The 22,275-nt window shown below is 38.1% G+C and overlaps 1 protein-coding gene and 1 long non-coding RNA gene across 3 annotated transcripts in view; one reads left to right on the forward strand and one right to left on the reverse strand.

Annotated features, from left to right (window-relative positions):
* The window catches only part of SCP2 (sterol carrier protein 2), a 103,213-nt gene that overhangs the window by 26,741 nt on the left and 54,197 nt on the right, over window positions 1–22,275 (forward strand). Inside the window, exons 6-10 of one of the 2 annotated variants that reach the window (XM_077891794.1) lie at window positions 1,173–1,299; window positions 5,701–5,764; window positions 11,444–11,530; window positions 13,304–13,454; window positions 15,564–15,711. In XM_077891794.1, coding sequence (XP_077747920.1) covers window positions 1,173–1,299; window positions 5,701–5,764; window positions 11,444–11,530; window positions 13,304–13,454; window positions 15,564–15,711 — 577 coding nt within the window. The remainder of the gene's footprint in view (window positions 1–1,172; window positions 1,300–5,700; window positions 5,765–11,443; window positions 11,531–13,303; window positions 13,455–15,563; window positions 15,712–22,275) is intronic. The other variant, XM_077891795.1, reaches the window with a different exon arrangement.
* LOC144310597 (uncharacterized) overlaps window positions 12,951–22,275 on the reverse strand; it is a 34,260-nt gene continuing 24,935 nt past the window's right edge. The window contains exon 3 of the long non-coding RNA XR_013376268.1: window positions 12,951–13,249. This is a non-coding gene — a long non-coding RNA (uncharacterized LOC144310597). The remainder of the gene's footprint in view (window positions 13,250–22,275) is intronic.

Genomic DNA, 22,275 nt, shown 5'->3' on the forward strand with positions numbered 1-22,275 from the left:
GGCTCTGTAAGACCCATTTATATTAATATAGCCTTTGGATTGTTGAGTTGTTTATAATATCTAACAATAATTTTCTTTCTTTAAAACTATTTTTTTCTTGGGGTGCCTGGGTGGCTCATTTGGTTGAGCATCTGATTCTTAACAGTTCAGGTCTTTTTTTTTTTTAAGATTTTATTTATTTATGCATGAGAGATATATATAGAGAGAGGCAGAGACACAGGCAGAGGGAGAAGCAGGCTCCCTCTGAGGAGCCCGATGTGGGACTTGATCCCAGGACACGAGGATCATGTCCTGAGCTAAAGGCAGATGCTCAACCACTGAGCCACCCAAGCGTCCCCTACTTTCAGTCTTTATTCTCTTACTTGGATTTATTCTTTTATATAGCATTATTGTTTACATTTTTAAAAAAAGATTTTGTGTATTTATTTGAGAGCAAAAGAACAAGTGAGTGGGGGGAGGAATAGAAGGAGAGGGACAAGCAGACTCTGCACTGAGTGCAGGGCTAAGGTGGGGCTTGATCCTACAGCCCTGAGATCATGACCTGAGCTGAAATCTAGAGTCAGGCTCTTAACCAACTGAGCCACCCAGGTGCCCCTATTTACATTCTAATTTATCTTTGTCTTCATCACCTTTTGCCCTCTCCCTGACACAGATGTAAATGCCAGAGGAGCAGAGCTTTTATCTGTTTTGCTCACTATTTTATTCCCAGCACCTTGAGTAGTATGAGTACCTACTGAATTCTTTCTTTCTTTTATTTTATTATTTTTAAAAGACTTTATTTATTTAATTGAAAGAGAGAGAGAGAGAGAGAGAGAGAGAGAGAAAACCCAGAGCAGACTCCAGGCTGAGCATAGAACCTGATGTGGGGCTCAATCCCATATTGTGAGATCATGACCTGAGCCAAAACCAAGAGTTGGGCACTTAACTGACTGAGCTACCCAGACACCCTGCTTACTGGATTATTTATAGATATTTTGTGAAAAAATTAATATCTCATTTGATTATTTTTCCTTTCCTTGTTTTCCTGTAAAACATTTCCTGACTAATTTTATTCACATTGCTTATTTTTTACTATGTGCTTAGAGTATGTGTATGTCTTAGTAACACTGTAACAGTTGAAAGAGACACTTATCATGTCAAGTACTTACTGATTTTTTTTTCCTCTTCTTTAGTCTTCACAGAAGACCAATCCACTTGATAAGCATGTTGAGGTCTTCATCAATAAATATGGATTGTCTGCCAAACCAGTTGCTCCTCAGATGTTTGCATGTGCTGGAAAAGAGCACATGGAAAAATATGGTATGTTAAAAAAATTTTTAGACCTATTGTTAGTTGTATGCATGTGATGAGAAACAACAGGAATTTATTCGGATCTGTGGACAATGCTAGGATATATAAAATATAAAGTGTTTTTTTAATTAAATTGAAGAAATAATCCATATAGGATTTAGCTGTAAAAAAAGTATTTATATATAGAACATCATATGGGAAGTATCTAGAATGTTCCATGCCAAAAAATTGAAGTAGGAAAGATAACATAAATCTTGTCCCCTTAAACAAAAGCAAAAATGAATTATTGGGACTTAATTAAGATAAAAAGCTTCTGCACAGCAGAAGAAACAGAAAACAACTAAAAGACAACCTACAGAATGGGAGAAGATATTTGCAAATAACATATCAGAGAAAGGGCTAGCATCCAAGATCTATAAAGAACTTATTAAACTCAACAACAAAGAAACAAACAATCCAATCATGAAATGGCAAAAGACAAGAATAGAAATTTCACCAAAGAAGACATAGACATGGCCAACAAGCACATGAGAAAATGCTCCGCATCACTTGCCATCAGGGAAATACAAATCAAAACCACAATGAGATACCACCTCACACCAGTGAGAATGGCGAAAATTAACAAGACAGGAAACAACAAATGTTGTAGAGGATGTGGAGAAAGGGGAACCCTCGGAATCCCTGGGTGGCGCAGCAGTTTGGCGCCTGCCTTTGGCCCAGGGCGCGATCCTGGAGACTCGGGATTGAATCCCACGTCGGGCTCCCGGTGCATGGAGCCTGCTTCTCCCTCTGCCTGTGTCTCTGCCTCTCTCTCTCTCTCTCTCTCTCTCTCTGTGTGTGTGACTATCATAAATAAATAAAAATTAAAAAAAAAAAAAAGAGAGAGAAGGGGGAACCCTCTTGCACTGTTGGTGGGAATGTGAACTGGTACAGCCACTCTGGAAAACTGTGTGGGAGGTTCCTCAAAGAGTTAAAAATCTTCTTGTCATTCTATATTGTTTTTGGAGGATATGGAGAGAGAGATTTAGGTTGCTAAATTGTTGTCCTCAGCTACCTGGAAGTCCTGTGTCTGGTGTGTTTTTAAGCTTATATCTTTTCTCAAGTTTTATATTATTCAGAATAGTTGGACAATTTTCTAGCCCAAACTTTGAGGTATAAATGTACAGTATTTTAGTTGAAACGTTGTTTTTCATCCAGTAGATTAATAAATTATAGAATCTTATGGGGTTTTATTTATTTTTTTAAAAGATTTAATTTATTTATTCATGAGAAACACAGAGAGAGGCAGAGACACAGGCAGAGGGAGAAGCAGGCTCCCTGCAGGGAGCCTGATGTGGGACTCCATCCCCGACTCCAGGATCATGCCCTGAGTGGAAGGCAAACAGACGCTCAACCACTGAGCCACCCAGACATCCCTCTTACGGGCTTTTAAATTGTCATTTGAAATTGCTGTTTGTGACTAGACATGATTGCATAAGAATGTAGTAGCTTACGTTCTGCTGTAGAATCAGCAGATTTTTATGGCTTCAAAGTTTGACTCAAGGAGGTTGAAAATTTTTTTAAAAGATTTTATTTATTTATTTATGAGAGCACAGAGAGAGGCAGAGACATAGGCAGAGGGAGAAATAGGCTTCCTGCAGGGAGACTGATGCGGGACTCGATCCCAGGACCCCGGGATCACTCTCTGAGCCAAAGGCAGACACTCAACTGAGCCACCCAGACATCCCTGAAATGTTTTTATATTAGACATATCCTTTGAATAACCAAAAATCTGAATTAGCAGTTCAGGATCAGTAGTCAACAAGCCTTTTCATTAGTACCCAGGCTTAATAAATATATAGTAAGTCACTGGCGGAATATTTTTTAAAGAGTTGCTGTCTTCTATAGATTAATTGGGTCCTAGGGTAAGAAAAAACGAAAAGAAAAGACATCAACACTTCTTAAATATCTCTTATGTCAGACAGTATGCCAAGTGCTTTTATAGAGTTCATTTGCCCCTCTTCCCTCATCAATCCATGAATGAATTACTTGTAAATCTAATACCTGACAATAAAGCATTTGTACTTCTTGCGACAAGGAACTTGCCACCAACTGAGCCCACTCTATTTTTTTGATGATTCCAATCGTTACAGTATTCTTTTCCACTTTGAACTCAGATCTCTCTATAGTTTCCACCCATGGTCTTGTTTCTGTCTTCTGAGGCTCACAAGAGATGCGCCTCTTTTACCTTATAGCTCTTCAGATATCCGAAGCCAGCCAGACCTTGTGCTTAACTTCTCTTCTCCTTAACCGTTTCTCATCTGACTTGTTTCATGAGCCATCATCACCGGTCTCATTGCAGATACCGTGATCACATGTGAGCTTTGCTGGTAGTTGTAACACAGTTAAATCATATTGAGCTTGTAGTCAAACAGAACCTCAGAGCCTTTTTCATAGTTTCTTCTTCTTTTCCCAGGTTGTTTTGGGGTTTCTGGAATAGAATTGGTCATTTAATTAATTACATTCTGATCCAACCCATTAATAAGGTTAATAAGCCTTGTTGAAATCTATTTGGATTCAGCATTATAAAGCAGTCCTTCCCGGGTTCAGGTTTGGTGAGCATATATTTAATTTCCTAATCCAATTTTTGGTAGACATACTAGCTAAAGCATGACTGAGGTTAGAGATTAGCCTAGAGACTTTTCTTCAGGTTAATACGCATTAGTCAGTGCTGGTGGTTTCACAGCATGTGTTCCGTGGGACATTAACTTTGTATGGTTCTTTAATGACATCAGTCAGATAAGTTGGGAGATGCTTCATCCTTTAACCCCCTTTTAGACAGTAATAATACACATGTAATAATAGTAAAGGCTCTGAATGTCTTGCTGTAAAGAAATCTGTTTAACTTTGTTTAACCCAGTATTATCTAAACTCATTTGACAGAAGAACCCTTGTTTTTTTAGTAACGTCAAAATGCTCCCGGCAAAGAAAAACCAAAACCCACCAATAGTATTTCCTTACCTTGTCCCAAAAGATGTCCTAAAACATTTCATTGCCTTGCTGATATACAGATACTATGTTTTCATCTGATCTGCCAGTCAAACCAATGAAAAAAAGATATTAATCTGCTATGGCTTGTTCTTACTGAATCCATGTTGGCTGCCTCCTGATCATCACCCTTATTGGTAAAAGATCACTGGCATGGACTCTACTTTCTTTCTTTCAAGATTTGCTCAATTATACGTATATCATTTCTGCTCTGAAGATCATCCTCCTGACAGAGAAGATAGAGATGAAGCAGAAATGGGGACTCTTCATTTTCCTGTGCCATGCATTAACATAACATTATCAGCTCCTATCAGTGGACTTTTTTTTTTCTTCCTTAGTCTTCTGGCTCTAAAGCAGGATTCAGAACCTATCTTGTGCTGCTTTGTCTTCTTAAAAGTATTAAAAAAAAAAAAAGGGGAGTGCCTGGGGGACTCAGTTGGTTAAGTGTCTGCCTTCAGCTCAGGTCATGATCCTGGGGTCCTGGAATCAAGCCCCGGGTAAGGCACCCTGCTCAGCAGGGAATCTACTTTACCCTCTCCCTCTGACTCTCCCCCTTGTTCGTGCTCTCTCTCTCAAATGAATAAAAGAAAAATCTTAAAAAAAAAAAAAAAGTAGTGGGGGCCCCTGGATGGCTCAGCCAGTTAAGCATCTGCCTTTGGCTCAGTTCATGATCCCAGGGTCCTAGTATTGAGCCCTGCATTGGGCTCTCTGCTCAGTGGCAAGTCTGCTTCTCCTTCTCCCTCTCCCTCTGTGATCTTTCTGGGTCTCACTCTATCTCAAATAAACAAAGAAAATCTTTTTTTTTTAAGTAGTAAAAAAAAAACCTTGCATATTTTACTTTTTTAATGTATACTTTTGTTTTTCTGACACTAATCTTTAAGCTTTTTGTTAAGATATTTAAAAACATAACGTATTTTTTGTTAGGCTGTAACTTTTCTGAAGACCCTTTTGCCTTATCATGAGGAAGGAGAAGGATCAGGTCCTGGAGGGTATGATTTATAAAATTCACTTAGTCTAGGGGCATTGAGATGCTTTGGCAGACTCCTTGAAAAATTTCTGGCAGTGCTTTCCTGCTTTATATCCACTGTGAATCCCAGGCTATATTTTCTGGTTTTTGAAATTGGACTCTAGTTATACTAGGTAGACTTGACCAGTTTGAACTGTTTTCATTTCATATGCTTATTAATAGATTCAATTCATTAATTATATTCAGGTGTAATTAAAGAAATATTTATGTGAGAAATCTGTTGAAGTTGTCAGTACTCATAATTTATACAAGGGAAAATGTGGAAATATTTAATGGGACACTCAGTCCATTGCAACATTTGTTAATAAGCAACAGGAAGACATGATCTCACTAATAGATGTTTGTTTTCTCTACAGGAACAACAGTTAAACAGTTTGCGAAAATTGGATGGAAAAATCATAAACATTCAGTTAATAACCCGTAAGTATTTTGGAAATATGAAATAGTGAAAATTTGGGTTATCCTGCTGTGTAATGCACAACTTTATACTTGAAAAGTAAATTCAAGGAACGCCTGGGTGGCTCAGTGGTTGAGCATCTGCCTTTGGCTCAGGGTGTGGTCCTGGTGTTCCGGGATCGAGTCCCACATCAGGCTCCCTGCATAGAGCCTGCTTCTCCCTCTGCCTGTGTCTCTGCCTCTCTCTCTCTGTGTCTCTCATGATAAATAAATAAAATCTTTTTTTTTTTTTTAAAAAGAGTAAATTCAAAACCTCAAAAATATTAACTAGAATGTTTTATTGTTTTTCATATAAAAGGCTTGTGCCCAAGTAAACTTTTGACTATAGTTTTAGTTTCGGGTCTATTTATATTTAGAATGCCATGTAAGTTTAAGAAAGAATGTGAATGGTTGGTGTTAAAGATGTAACTGGTCATGCATTACAACTGCAGTAAATGAAGTTTATTGTGATAATTCTAGTTGAAAATAACCATTTTAAACCATTCCTTAAAACTTTTCTTAAAATGTTTGCAAATAGCCTATCAGTAGCCATATAAATTACTTTCTATTAAATTATTTGTATTGCTTTAGTAATGTGTTTTAGTCATGTTAGTGTCATTAACTTTTATTCTGGTAGAATAATATGATTATTTATATCCTAAATGATCTTAAGTAAAATTAAATCCTGTGTATTACAGATCATTCATCCTTGAATCCCTAGAACTTAGTGCAATGCCTGGTTCGTAGCATGTTCTTAATGGTTGCTGATAAAATTGGTTCACTGGCAATTGAATAAGTGCCACATAACTATAATTTCTACGAAAACAATACCACTAGGCAATGAAAGAGTAATAGCTAGCTTTATTAAATGCCAACTCTGTGTCACTGTGCTAGGCATTTTTATATGCATTTTGATTTAATCCTCTCAAGGACCCTATAAGGTAGATATCTTTATTCTCATTTTATAGATAAGGAAAACAGGGCTTACAGAAATAAAGCAACTTGCACAGGATCATTCTAAGTAGTGGTAAAATAATGTTTATATTTCTTCCTACTAGATTATAAACTCCTTGAGGGCCAGAGTCATCTCTTCCTGTTCTTTTTTGTTTTGTTTTGTTTTAAAGATCTTATTTATTTATTCATGAGAGACATAGAGAGAGAGGCAGAGACACAGGCAGAGGGAGGGAGAAGCAAGCTCCATGCAGGGAGCCTGACGTGGGACTCAATCCCAGGTCTCCAGGATCACGCCCTGGCCTGAAGGTTGCGCTAAACCGTGGAGCCACCAGGGCTGCCCTCTTCCTGTTCTTAATGCTTAGCATAGAGCTTGGAGCATGATAGGTGCTCAGTAAATTGTTTCTGAACTATTAAACAGATTTTGTCATATTTACTAACATAAAACCATGACAAGAAATATTTTATACCCCAAAGGATCATTACCACATATTTCTAATACTACATACTACTGCTAATTCTCCTAATTTTACTTAGTTAATTAATTAATTAATTGATTTTTTTATTAAAAGATTTAATCTATTCATGAGAGACACATAGAGAAAGTCAGAGACATAGGCAGAGGGAGAGGCAGGCTCCCTGTGGGAGCCTGATGTGGGACTCAATCCTAGAACCCAGGATCACAACCTGAGCCAAAGGCAGATGCTCAACCACTGAGCCATCCAGGTGCCTCTGATTACCCTAATTTTAAATTGATGTTTGAGGGATGCCTGGGTGGCTCAGCGGTAGAGCATCTGCCTTCGGCTTGGGGCGTGATCCTGGAGTCCCAGGATCAAGTCCCATATCAGGCTTCCTGTGTGGAGCCTGCTTCTCCCTCTGCCTGTGTCTCTGCCTCTCTCTCTCTGTGTCTCATGAATAGGTAAGTGGAATAGTTAAAAAAAATTTTTTTTAAATAAATAAATTGATGTTTGAGTTCAGGGCATACCTAATTAACAAATAGTATCTAATCCCATGCCCTGGATCAAAGGGTATTTTATGAAAGATATAAGGGTATTACAAAAGCTTTAGTGATTTTTCATTGTTTATATGATAGAATATGAATTGCTTCATATGACATAATAATATGGCTATAATTTGGCCTGCTCTATTTTGCCAGTCTTATTTCCTACCACTTTCTGGCTGTTCCTAATCTCTATCCTCACCAGATTGTTTTTTCCTGAGTATAGTACACAGTACTCACTTTTGTGTTTTTAGTTATTCTTTTGCTTTTCTTTTGTTTGGTAGATATCTACTTACTCATCAATCCCCAGCCCAAATGTCATTCTCTTAACATCTTTTTTTTTTCTTTTGTTTGGTAGATATCTACTTACTCATCAATCCCCCAGCCCAAATGTCATTCTCTTAACATCTTTTTTTTTTTCTTTTGTTTGGTAGATATCTACTTACTCATCAATCCCCCAGCCCAAATGTCACTTCTCTTAACATCTTTTTTTTTCTTTTAAGATTTATTTACTTATTAGAGAGAGAGAGAGAGAGAAAGAGAGAAAGCAAGTGCAGGAAAGGGCAAAAGCAGAGGGAGAGAGAAACTTGAGCAGACTCCTTGCTGAGCTCAACACGGGGCTTGATCCCATGACCCTGAGATCATGACCTGAGCTGAAACCAATAATTGGATGCTCAACTGACTGCACTACCCAGAGGTCCCCTCTTAATACCCTTTTTAAAGCTTCCTGGGCTTAATTGTTTCTCTTCTCATGAGCTCAGTTGCACTGTCTGTATAACCTCTATTATAACACATCGCACTACCATACTTAGTTATTTTTAAGTCTTTCTTCTTGATGATGGTGGTTCTTGAGCAGACATCCTGTCTTGTCCTGAAGTGAATAATCTTCACTATCTGGCAGGTTATTGGAACATAGTATATATTCAATAAAACTTTGCTGTCACTGATTGTAGGGTTTGGATGAGTAGTCTTTAGACCATCTTTATGGGCGTCCCACCCTGTTACCTATTTCTCAGAAGGTTGAATTACAAAACTATTTTCAAATGTTTTCTCACAAATTATAAGAATACTTAAGGGTGGGATACCTGGGGTGGCTCAGCGGTTTAGCGTGGCCTTTGGCTCAGGGTGTGATCCTGGAGACGTGGGATTGAGTCTTGTGTTGGGCTCCCTGCATGGAGCCTGCTTCTCCCTCTAACCTGTGTCTCTACCTCTCTCTCTGTGTCTCTCATGAATAAATAAATAAAATCTTAAAAAAAAAAAACTTAAAGGCCGTGAGATTCTGTGATAAGTAGTGATAGAATTAGGGGATAGCTCATGCTACGTGAGCCCTCAGACTTGTTATATAATTTTATATATGAAAGTTATAACTTTCTCCTAGTTGTGTGTACTTAGATGCTCCACAAGTGCCTCAGAGTCAACATGTCCATACGGAATGTATCATTCCCCTCAACCCTGTTTTTCCTTCAGTATTCTCCATGAATGACATCAGTATGTATCAATATATACCTAATTATAGAAAACTAAAAGTCATTCCTTTTTTTTTTTTAATGCAGACTCCACACACAGTGTGGAGCCCGTGTGGGGTGTGGAGCCCAGTGTGGAGCTTGAACTCATGACCCAGAGACCAAGATTTGAGCTAAGTTCAAGAGTTGGATGCGGGTTACTGAGCCACTCAGGCACCCTGACTAGAAGTCACTCTTATTTAATTTATTTTTTATTTTTTAATTTTTATTTATGATAGTCACAGAGAGAGAGAGAGAGAGAGAGAGGCAGAGACACAGGCAGAGGGAGAAGCAGGCTCCATGCACCGGGAGCCCGATGTGGGACTCGATCCCGGGTCTTCAGGATTGCGCCCTGGGCCAAAGGCAGGCACTAAACCGCTGCGCCACCCAGGGATCCCTAGAAGTCACTCTTAACTTTGCCTTCTTCCTCAGTGTCCCATATGAGTTGCAGATGAGTTGAGGATGAACTGAAGCCTAGTTATTCTGCCTCCTTACTCTCTTGAATTCATCCCTTCTCTCTATCTTTCACTTCTTAGTTTCCTACTTTAGACCCTTATCATTTCTTGCCTTAATTATTGCCCTAATTTCATAGTTTAGTTGCTTTTGGTGATGACCTTTACCATCCCTTTTCCATTTTGTAGCCTTCTTATTTAAATTTAAGTCTGATTGTCACATATCCTTTAGTAGTTCCTCATTGTTTTCAGTATAAAATGTAAATCCATATACTGGCCTTTCACGATCTGATTTTTGTTTATTTCTCTTACTCTGTCTTCTTCAACTTGAATCCACATTTCCTCCCAGACTTTGTGCCCTAGCTTCAATGAACTACTTTAAACTAAAGAGGGTTTGTGTATACTGATCTTTTTGCCAGGAATTCTCTATCTCCTACTTTCTTTTATTTGCTTCCAGAGAGGAAGCTCCCTTTGGTATCTGGGTCTGATGCCCAGCCTCTGATGTCCCATGGCACCTTGTATAACATTAAAAAATATTTTATTTATTCATGTATTTGAATGAGAGAGAGAGAGAGAGAGCATGTGTGAGCATGGAGGGAGAGGCAGAGGGAGAAGGAGAGAATCTCAGGCAGATGCTATGCTGAGTGTGGAGCCTGATATGGGATTCTAATCGCACAACCCTGAGATCATGAACTGAGCCAAAACCAAGAGTCAGATGCTTAACCAACTGAGTCACCCAGGCGCCCTTGTTTTGCTTTTAAGGAACTAGTATTTAATAATTCTGCAGGGGAAAGAAAATGGTATTCTATTTTAACCTCCAACTGATCTGACACCTACTGGATGTACTGTAATTCCGTTTTGTCACTAAGCACCCGAGTTCATGCAGACCCCTGAATTAGTCCTCCACAAGACTGCCCTCACTTAAGACATCAGCCACAAGTAGGGTCCCCAGGTCACCTGCACTTCTGACCAACTGACAATAAATTCAGGGGTTTCCATGACCCCTTAGGTTCGACAGTTCACTAGAGTTACTCACAGAACTCAGGAAAGTGTTATACTTGTCATTATAGTATTATTATAAAGGATACAACTCAGGAACAACCAAATGAAAAGGCACATAGGGTAAAGTCTGAGAATGTTCCTAAAGCAGAGTTTCTGTACCCTCTCCCCATGGAATCAGGACACATCACCCTCCTGGTATATGAAGGTACTCACCAACCAGGAAGCTCCAGCATGTTTCAGTGTCCAGAGTTTTTTATTGGGGCTTTATTAAACTTGACTAAATCATTGGCCACATGAGTGAACTCAATCTCCAGCCCCTCCCTTCTCCTTAGGGGTCAAAGAGGCTGAGAAGTCCTAACCCTGTATTCACATGGTTGATGTTTCTGTTGACCAGCCCCCTGTGTCCAACCTACTCCCCCCTCAGTTAACAAGGGGCCCACTGTGAGTCACTACCCTATTAGCATAACAAAGACACTCCTGTAACTCAGGAAATTGCAAGGGTTTTAGAAGCTCCTTGCTAGGAACCCAGGACAAAAATTAGACAAATTTTTTTTATTATACAGCATATGGTATTTTGGAGTTCAGATTTTTTAAAACTTCAAACAACTTATATTAAAGGTTGAAACTGCTCATAAAAGCCTGTCTTTTGGTTGTAAAAAGAATATTTACTTATTATTCTCTGACTTCTGGATTAGAACATTTTCAAAGAAATTGTAATTGCTACCTCATATTCTATAACTACTTATTTTGTGTTTAGGAATTCCCAGTTCCAAAAGGAATTCAGTTTAGACGAAGTGATGACATCTCAAAACGTTTTTGATTTTTTGACCATCTTACAATGTTGGTAAGAAAACCACATTTTAATATTTATTCAGTATTCATTTTTTTAAAATATATTTATTTATTTATTTGAGAGAGAGAGAGACTGGAGGGTGGGGAGGAGCAGAGGAGAAAATCTTCAAGCAGGCTGCCTGCTGAGTGCGGAGTCAGACATGGGGCTAGTTCCCACCACTCATGAGCTGAAACCAAGAGTTGGATGCTCAACTGACTGAGCCACCCGGACACCCCCACATTTTAATATTTAATAGAAAAAAGTAACTGCTCCCTCCTCCCACCTTAGGTAACCTTAGGCTTTGTGTGTCTGGGTAAATCTGTATCTGTATCTGCTTTTATAGCACTCCTGCTAATGTAGTCCTCACTCTGGAATGAGGACCTTTACTTCCTATTAGTATCTGGAGATAGACCATGTTTTCTCTTGGAAAATTATGCATTTTATTTCCTTCTTTCATGAGTTCTACCAACTTCTTAAAAATTGTGTTTTATTCATTTAAATATGGCTTAGAAGGCCAGTGGAGTCCAGAGTTTCTCCCTTGAGGATTTTGTTTTCTCTGCTGTATGCGTTTACCTTAGGAAATGTTACTCACTGCTAGTAACTAAGAGTAAATGTGAAACAAGAAAAACAAAAACCAAGAAAAACAAGAAAAAAAACCCTCTAATAATGATAAATAGTTGCATCTTGAAAAGTGCTTGACAGTATCTGTCCCCCAGAAGATTGAATTAGTACTGCAGAGCTCCTGCCTGTGCCCACTTCTCACCTGGAAGATATGGACTGGGATGCCGGTGAACAAACAGGGTCAGCTTTTATCTGTTGCAATACGAAGATCTGCCCATTTATTTTTTTAAAAAAAGATTTTATTTATTTATTCATGAGAGACACAGAGAGAGAGGCAGAGACATAGGCAGAGGGAGAAGCAGCCTCTATACAGGGAGCCCGATGTGGGACTTGATCCCAGGCCTCCAGGATCACACCCTGGGCCAAAGGCGGCGCTAAACCGCTGAGCCACCCAGGGTAACTGGTCTGCCCGTTTATAAAGACCAGCTGAACTCAGAGAAGGCTTTTGGTGTTTGCCACTTTCCTTCAGAGCTTGCTATCAGGAAAATATCTGTTTTGGGGAGATCTCAAGAGTCTTAACTAAACCACTTTCTGTTTTGGACTTTCTGGTATCTCGTATTCTATTTTTTCCCAGTTTTCAAAAGGATTCCAAGGCTGGTTATTTGGGAGATAGCAAAGTTGGAGCTAGTTAGGCCTATCGTAGAATTTTTATTGTAATGGGATAGAACTAACCTTATGGACTCCTCAGGAGTCACCAGAAGATGCCTGGTGCATTTGCAGAGGCAAATCCAGGATTCTTTGGAGTAAGAACTTCCTGGGAGAGACTCTTTGAGCCCAAACAGTGACTGGTACCATTTCAGTTTTTTTTTTTTTTTATTAAGATTTTATTTATTTATTCATGAGAATACACAGAGAGAGAGGGAGAGGCAGAGACACAGGCAGAGGGAGAAGCAGCCACTATTCAGGGAGCCCGATGTGGGACTCGATCCTGGGTCTCCAAAATCACACCCTGGGCTGAAGGTGGCGCTAAACTGCTGAGCCACCCTAGCTGCCCCCATTTCAGTTCTTGATGGAGGTTCAGGCCTCAGTTGGGAAGCATGTGTAATCTTTAACGGTAGGTTTCACAAAGAAGACAGTGCAATGACTAGCGAGCACATTCAGCTCTTCCTTCTGCATAGAAAGAACAAGGACTAGGTGTAAATAATTATTTTTACTTCCTCTTAGCCCCACTTCAGATGGTGCTGCAGCAGCAGTTTTGGCTAGTGAACAATTTGTACAGAAGTACAACCTGCAATCCAAAGCTGTGGAAATTTTGGCACAAGAGATGGTAACTGACTTGCCAAGTTCATTTGAAGAGAAAAGCGTTATTAAAGCGGTATGTCTGAGATTCAATTTTATTTATCAATTGAGGGATTTCTTTTTAAAGATTTTTTTAAATATTTTATTTATTTATTCATGAGAGACACACTCACACACACACACAGAGGCAGAGACACAGGCAGAGGGAGAAGCAGGCTCCATGCAGGGAGCCCGATGTGGGACTCGATCCCGGGTCTCCAGGATCACGCCCTGGGTTGAAGGCAGCACTAAACCACTAAGCCACCCGGGCTGCCTGAGGGATTTCTGTTTAAAAATGTCAAGATGACATATTGTTACTAGCTCTAGAAGTCCAGAAAATTCAATATTATAACCCATCCTTGTCACGCATGCATTTTTAACTAACTAGACATGCTATTTTGGTGGGGTTTAGTTTTTTTGTTTTTTTAATTTTTGAGTTGGCTAGATATGCCCAAAACTCCTTTCTTACAGAGTTAAGGGAAAAACAAGGATATCGTCAGGGAATTTTCTTGACCCTTAGAGCTTTAAAAATCCTAATTAAAGATTGAGTAAATATGGAGGAGGTTAAGAAAATGAGAATGCAGAGCTAAGTTAGTTGAATATTTGAAGATACACACATATATTTAAAAAATGCAAATGTGCATAACATACACACATATATACCAATCATAAGGTAATTAGAGCTTATGATAAAAATGATATTGCAATAATGCTTTGAATTTGAAAATGGGTCTATAACTTGCCCAAGATCACAAAGCTGGGATGTGGCTGAGGTAGAACTTCTCAGGTTTTCTGATTATAGTATATTTATGCCACAATTTTATGCCTAGGAGAAAAATTGAGTTTTCTTGTTATTATCTGAGACCAAAGAGGTGTTAAAAGCAAGGATTTGGAAAAATGGAATCCTATATGACTTTTTTAAAAGAAGATTGTTTATTTTCATGTAGAAATTCCTCTTATTTTTTAGTGTATCGGAGTCATAATGATCTATTGGTCAATATCTTCCAGCCTGTTTACCACAACAACACATTGTGGTTTGATAGAGTTTTTGTAACTGCACAAGATATGGCCTGAGGAATTATAAGTCCTATTTATTTATTTATTTATTTATTTATGATTTTATTTATTTATTCATGAGAGACAGAAAGAGTGAGAGGCAGAGACACAGGTAGAGGGAGAAGCAGGCTCCATGCAGGGAGCTTGACATAGGACTTGATCCCAGGTCTCCAGGATCACGCCCTGGGCTGAAGGCAGCACTAAACCGCTGAGCCACCTGGGTTGCCATAAGTCCTTTTTATATATCTTTTTTTTTTTTAAGATTTTATTTATTTATTCATGAGAGACACACAGAGAGGAAGAGGCATAGACACAGGCAGAGGGAGAAGCAGGCTCTATTCAGGGAGCCTGATGTGGGACTCGATCCTGGGTCTCCAGGATCACACCCTGGGCTGAAGGTGGCATTAAACCACTGAGCCACCCGGGCTACCCCCCCTTTTTATATATCTTATTTAAAATTCTGTTCTTGGGATGCTGGGTGGCTCAGTGGTTGAGCGTCTGCCTTTGGCTCGGGTCATGATCCCGGGGTCCTGGGATCGAGTCCCGCATCAGGCTCCCTGCAGGGAACTTGCTTCTCCCTTTGCCTGTATTTCTGCCTCTCTCTCTGTGTCTTTCATGAATAAATAAGTAAAATGTTAAAAAAAAATTCTATTCTTTAGGGCACCTGGGTAGATCGTTTGGTTGGGTGTCCACCTTCGACTGCGGGTCATGGTCTCGGTCCTGGGATTGGGCCTGTGTTGGGCTCCCTGCTCAGTGGGGAGTCTGCTTCTCCCTCTCCCTCTGCCCTGCCCCCAACTTATGCTTGCTCTCTCAAAGAAAGAAAGAAAGAAAGAAAGAAAGAAAGAAAGAAAGAAAGAAAAAGAAAGTCTTAAAAAAAATTCTGTTCTTTATAGTACAGAATTTAATTTGTACATTCTCCATCCTGAATATTCTTTTATTTGGACTTCTATGTAATATACAATCAACCAAGATTTCAATATATGCACTCCATTTTCAGCAACAAAGATTATGCATTTAATCTCTTATAAATCTTAAATAAAAGTCCCAGTATTGATGCCCTTAATGTATTTATATGTGGTTTTGGTTTTAGGTTGGCTATGATATGAGTAAAGAAGCTGCCAAAAAGTGCTATGAGAAATCTGGCCTGACACCAAGTGATATTGATGTTATAGAACTTCATGATTGCTTTTCTGTCAATGAACTCCTTACTTATGAAGCACTGGGACTCTGTCCAGAAGGTAATATCTTTGGTGAGATGCAGATTAACTTAGCAAATTTCACTGAGGAAATTTCATTTTGCCACTAAAAAAGGAATTCACTAATTGCCTTTACCTCAAGAAATTAAAAAAATAGAGATATCATACGATCCATAATGTCACTAGTAGGTATTTACCCAAAGAAAGCAAAATCACTAATTTGAAAAGATTTTGCACCCCTTATGTTTGTAGCAGTGTTATTTGCTACAGCCACAATATGGAAGCAACCTAAGTATCCATCAATAGATGACTAGATAAAGATGTGGGGTGTGTGTTGTGGGGGGGGGGGGTTAATTTGTGTATATGTACACAATGGAATATTACTCAGCCATAAAAAAGAATGAGATCTTGCCATTTGTGACAACGTGTCATTAAAGTTATGCTGGTCTCATAAGACAAATTGAGCAGTGACCATTCATTCTGTATTTTCTGAAAAAGTTTGTGTAAGATTAGTATTAGTTCTTCCTTGACTGCTTCGTGGAATTTACCAGTGTAATCAAGTGATTTTCAGTTTTCTTTTTGGGAAAACTTCTGAGATGTTAAAATTGGTTAATAAATATGGACCTATTCAGATTTTCTGTTTCTTCCAGTGTCTGTCAATTTTTATAAGTTATATTTTTAAAGAAATTTACCCATTTTATTTAAGTTGTCAAATTTATTGACTGAGGTTGTGCAAACTATTCTCTATTTTTTTAATGTCTATAGGATCTAAGGAGATAACTTCCTTTTTATTCCTTGTATTGGTGATTGATGTTCTTTCTCCCTTTTTTTCTTGATCTGTCTAGCTAGAGGTTTGTCAGTTTTATTAAGCTTTACAAAGAGTCAGCCTTGGTTTTGTTGATTTTCTTTATTGTATGTTTTTTTCATCTCATTGATTCCTGTTCTTTATATTTTCCTTCCTTCAACCTACCTTGGTTTTACTTTGGTTTTCTTTTTTTAAGTTTTTTATAAGAGAACCTTAGGTCTTTTGTTTTAGATCTTTCTCCTTTTCTTTTTTTTTTTTTTTTAAATATATTTTTTATTTATTTATTCATGAGAGACCCAGAGAGAGAAGAGAGGCAAAGACATTGGCAGAGAGAGAAGCAGGCTCCTGATAAAGCAGGAGCCTGATGCAGGACTCAATCCTGGGACTCCAGGATCATGCCCTGGGCTGAAGGCAGTTGCTTAACCGCTGAGCCACCCAGGCATCCCTTCTTTCTCCTTTTCTAATATAAGTATTTAAAGCTGTACATTTTTCTCTATGGTATTTTAGCTACCTTTCACAAAATTTGATATATTTCATCATTATTCAGTTCAAAATATTTTTCATGTTTCTTATAATTTTGTCTTTGACCTGTAAATTATTTGTAAGTATGCTGTTTAATATCCAGGTATTTGGAATTTTCCTGGATATCTTAAAATCTTACTGTTATTGCTCTCTAATTTAATTCTGCTGTAGTCAGAGAATATACTTTGATTTTGATCCTTTAAGATTTCTTGAATTTTATCTTATGGCTCAACATATGGTATATATTACTGGTGAATTTATCTATCATATGCACTTGGAAAATAATGCGGATTCTGCAGTTACTGGCGTATGTTCTAAACATGTCAATTAAATTGAGATGATTGATAGGATTTTCAGATCTATGTGTCTAGTGATTTATTTGTTTTGCTCTATCAGTTGCTGAGAGAGGGGTGTTAAAATCTCTTTTTTTAAATTTATTTTTTATTTTTTTTTTAAATCTCTTATATTAATTGTGGGATTGTCTCTTTCCCCTTTAGTTCTGTCAATTTTTGCTTCATTTATTTTGAGATTCTATTATAAAGCACATTTATCGTTGTATGTCTTCCATTTTTTCATTATGAAATATCATTCTTTATGTCTGGTTATATTCTTTGTTTAGAAGTCTGTTTTATCTGGCTAAAATATCCACTCCAGGGGCACCTGGGTGACTTAGTTGATTGAGCATCTGACTCTTGATTTCTGCTCAGGTCATGATCTTGGGGTTGTGAGATCAAGCCCTTCCTCAGGCTCCTCATTGTGTGTGGAGCCTCAAGATTTTCTCTCTGCTTCTCCCTCACTCCCTCTCTCCCCATCCTCTCTCTCTCACTCTCAAAAAAAAAAAAAAAAAAAAAAGCCACTCCGGTCTTCCTGTGCTTACTGTTTGCATGATACATTTTTTTCTGTTTATTTGCTCTTAACATATTTATGGTATTAATCTATCTGCATAAGGTAGATAGATTTGTAGGCAATAGTGTATTTTTTATCATTTGTCAATTTCTGCCTTTTAACTGGATGTTTAAGCCTATGCTGTCTGATATAGTAGCCACTAACTGTATGTGATTATTGAGTCCTTGAAATGTGACTAGTCCAAATTGAGATGTGCTGTATGAAGTACACATTGGATTTTGAAGACTTACTATGAAAAATAGAATGTAAAGTATTTTATTATTAATTTTTTTATTTCTTACTTGTCAAAGTGAAAATAGTTTGGATATATTGGGTTAAAATATATATTAAACAAAATATGTATTAGAAAATTTCAAAGTGCATATGTGATTTGCATTATATTTGTTTGAGAGTGTGATTTAGATCATTAATGTTCAAAGTAATTATTGATACAATAAGACTTAGGTTGACCATTATCTGTTATTTATTGTTCTCTCTGGTTTTTGATCTTCTGTTCTCCTTCTCCTGCTTTTTTGGATTATTTGAATATTTTTAGTATGACTTTTATTTTGTAAATTTGCTTTTGGGCCGTATCTCTTTAGTATTTTTGTTTTTTATTTTGTTCTGTCTTAGCTGATACAGGGTTTTTTAACCTCAACACTGTTGATGAATGAGATTATTCTTAGTCATGGGATTTGTGTATTGTAGGATGTTTAGCAGCATTCCCAGCTTCTACCCACTAAATGCCAAGAGTACTTCCCCACAGTTGTGACCATTAAAAATGTCTCCAGACATTGCCAGATGTCCTCTGGAGGAGCAAAATATTTCAGAGTTGAGAACTGCTGGTATAGGTGTAATAGTATGCATACCTAACCTTCATAGTCTCTGTAGAGTTAATATTGTACTACCTCACATAAAATGTAGAAATCTTGCAAGCATATATATACATTTACCAACTCCTTTCTGCCTCACACCAACTCTTCTGTTATAATTGTCATATGTATTACATCTATGTACATTCAGTATATGTGCTACCGAAGCAAGCACTCTATGTACATTCACACAAAAAAATCCCACAATGTTGTAATTTTTGTTTCAACAATTACACATATTTTAAAGATCTTAGAGGACAAAATTTCTTTATATTTACCCAGATTTTTATCATTTCTGTTCTTTCTTCTTTCTTTTTTTTTTTAATAAAAGATTTTATTTATTTATTTATGAGAGACAGAGAGAGTGAGTCAGAGACATAGGCAGAGGGAGAAGCAGGATCCGTGCAGGGAGCCTGATGTGGAACTTGATCCCAGGACTCCATGATCACGCCTGAGTCAAAGGCAGATGCTCAACTGCTGAGCCACACAGGCATCCCTCTTTCTCCTTTCTTGAAGATACAGGTTTTTCTTCGTTATTATTTCTTTCAGCCAAAATAATTTATTTTAGCATTTTTTTAGCATTTTTTTATAAAGCAGATTGTCTGGAGATGAATTCTCTTAGTTACCTTTCATTGAGAATGTCTTTACTTAGCATAAATTCCTAAAGGAGATTTTTGTTGGATATAGAATATTCTGAGTTGGCAGGTCTTTTTTTTTTTTTTTTTTTTTTTTTAATAGCACTTAAAGCATCTTGTTTTATTCTCTGGCCTACATTGTTTCCAATGAGAAGTACATTTAAGCAGTCAAATGTGTTGTATCTAGGCTTGCTTTTCTTTTAATTTACTCTGCTTGAGATTTTCTGAGCTTCTTGAGTCTGTAAAATGTCTTTTGCCAAATTTGGGTAGTGTCTAACCATTATTTCTGTAAGTATTTTTTTCTGCTCCATTTTTTTCTCTCTTCTCCTTCTAGGATTTCAATGATGCATTTATTAGACCTTTTAATATTGTCCCACGGGTCCTTGGGGTTCTGTTCATTTTAAAATCCTGTTTTTCTCTGTCCAGATTTGATCATTTATACCTTTATAATGATATATATCTTTAAATATACGGACTCCTACTTCATCCTCTTTCTGCTCTTGAACCCATCTTTAGTGAGTGAGTTTTGTATTTTATTTATTTCTTTTAAATATTTTGTTTACTTATTTGAGAGAGAGAGAGAGAGAGAGAGAGAGGGAGAGTACAAGCCAGGGGAGTGGTAGGCAGAGGGAAGGGAGAAGCAGGCTCCCTTCTGAGTAGGGAACCAGATGCGGGGCTCGATACCAGGACCCTGGCATTATGGCCTGAGCTGAAGGCAGCTGCTTTACTGATTGAACCACCCAGACATCCTGAGTTTTTTATTTTAAATATTGCATTTTCAATTCTAAGAGTTTCATTTGGTTCATTTCATAGGTTCTATTTCTTTGCTGAGAACTCATATCTTTTTATTCATTTTTAGTGTGTTTTCTTTACCTCTTAGTCTATTTTTGTCTTTGGTAATTCTATGATCTGGGACTTCTTGGGCTTTCTATCTGTTGATTATCTTTTCCCATGAGAATTGGTCAACTTTCCTTTTCCTAGTTCTTATTTATTTATTTATTTATTTATTTATTTATTTATTCATAGAGACACAGAGGCAGAGACACAGGCAGAGGGAGAAGCAGGCTCCATGCAGAGAGCCTGATATGGGACTCGATCCTGGGTCTCCAGGATCACGCCCTGGGCTGCAGGCGGCCCTAAACCACTGCGCCACCGAGGCTGCCCTCCTAGTTCTTTTCTGTATTAATTTTGGATTGTATCTGGGACAGGTGATTGTTACATTGAGATCCTTTAGAGAGTGTTGTTTTTGTTTTAGCAAGCAGTCAACCCACTTGTGTTCAGATACCTTCTGTCTTGACTTCTGTGAGTACTGGTTAAAGTCTTTGTTCAGTTGTCCAAGCGTTTGCTGTGCTGCTTTGGATCTCTCCTATGTATGCTTAGCTCAAGAGTGAGTCCGAAGACTTTCTTTTTTTCTGTAAGATTTTATTTATTTATTCATGAGAGACACACACACACACAGAGGCAGAGACACAGGCAGAGGGAGAAGCAGGCTCCATGCAGGGAGCCTGACGCAGGACTCGATTCTGGGTCCCCAGGATCAGGCCCTGGGCCAAAGGCGGCACCAAACCACTGAGCCACCTGGGCTGCCCAGTCTGAGACTTTTAAGTCCATACATAGAAATAAGGGATCCTCTTCTCTGGCTCTTTCCACTGTGAGCTTTCTCTCTTACTCTCTGACCTGGTATGGATTTCTTTTCCTGGTCCCTCTGGTTAGAAAGATGGGGTTTTTGTTAGAGGTAGTGCTGTCCTGCTGCCAGTCTGCTCCAGGACTGTGCTCACCCTTGGACCAAAGTTGTTGTGAGAGCCTAAAATGAGAAAACTTGAAACTCACCAAGGGGGTTCTCCAAGTTTTAACTCCTTCTGTTATTATTCTGTTTTTGTTTACTTTTCATAGTCTTCAGCTAGTTGTTTTTTGTATTTACCCAATGTTTTTAGTTGTAAACAGTAGGAGACACAGGCTATAGTGAATCTATGTTCCTTGGTGGAACTGGAACCCAATTTCAAGGTTTTAAATATGTATACACTTTGATATATGATGATGATTTTTAAAATTATATCCCCAGCTTAAACCACTTCCCTGATCTCTAGGCTCATATGTTTAACTGCCCAATTTTCAGGGATATTTTGGATGTCTCATTAGCATCCCAAACCTAAGTCCAAACTGAACTTCTGATGTGACCCAGACTTCTTCCTTCTTCAGTCTTCCCCATTCTCCAGGTAGCTCCAGTTCCTTTCTTTCTCTCACAGCTCCCATTGAATCTGTTCCCAAGTCCTGTTGGCTATGGACTCTGCCGTCTAAGTATATGCAGAATCTAACTATATCCTATCGATTTTTTTTAATCACTGACAGCGTAGTCCAGACCACCATTATTTCTCCTGTACGTTATTGTAGTAGTCTCATAACTGGTCTGCTTCTGCCTTGTCTCCTTACACTCTGTTCTCTATAATGAATCTTTAATGATCCTGTTAAAAGCATAGCACAGATTGATGTCATTCCTCTGTTCATCTCATTCAGAAGTAAAAGCCAAATGTGATCTTTTCTCTTTAGTTCCCTCTGCTGTCTCTCTGACTTCCACATCTCTGGTTCTTTTACTTTGCAACAGATACATGAGCCTCCTTCTTCAAACACTCTAGGCCTATTCCTAGCTCAGGGCCTTTCTTCACATATCTCCGTATTGTTTGTTCCTTTATTCCTTTTAGATCTTTGACCAAATTTCACCTTCTCAGTGGGAGCTTTCTCCAATTACTTGTTTTAAAATGTGAACTCCTTACACGTCCTTTCCTGCCTTTTTTTTCCCCATGGCACTTACCACAACTCTATTATATATCTTACTTACATTACATATTATCTGTCTCTTCCTCACATCTCTCCTGACAATGAAGTAAAC

The sequence above is a fragment of the Canis aureus genome, chromosome 3 (assembly GCF_053574225.1).
Source record: "Canis aureus isolate CA01 chromosome 3, VMU_Caureus_v.1.0, whole genome shotgun sequence".
Lineage (NCBI taxonomy): Eukaryota > Metazoa > Chordata > Mammalia > Carnivora > Canidae > Canis > Canis aureus.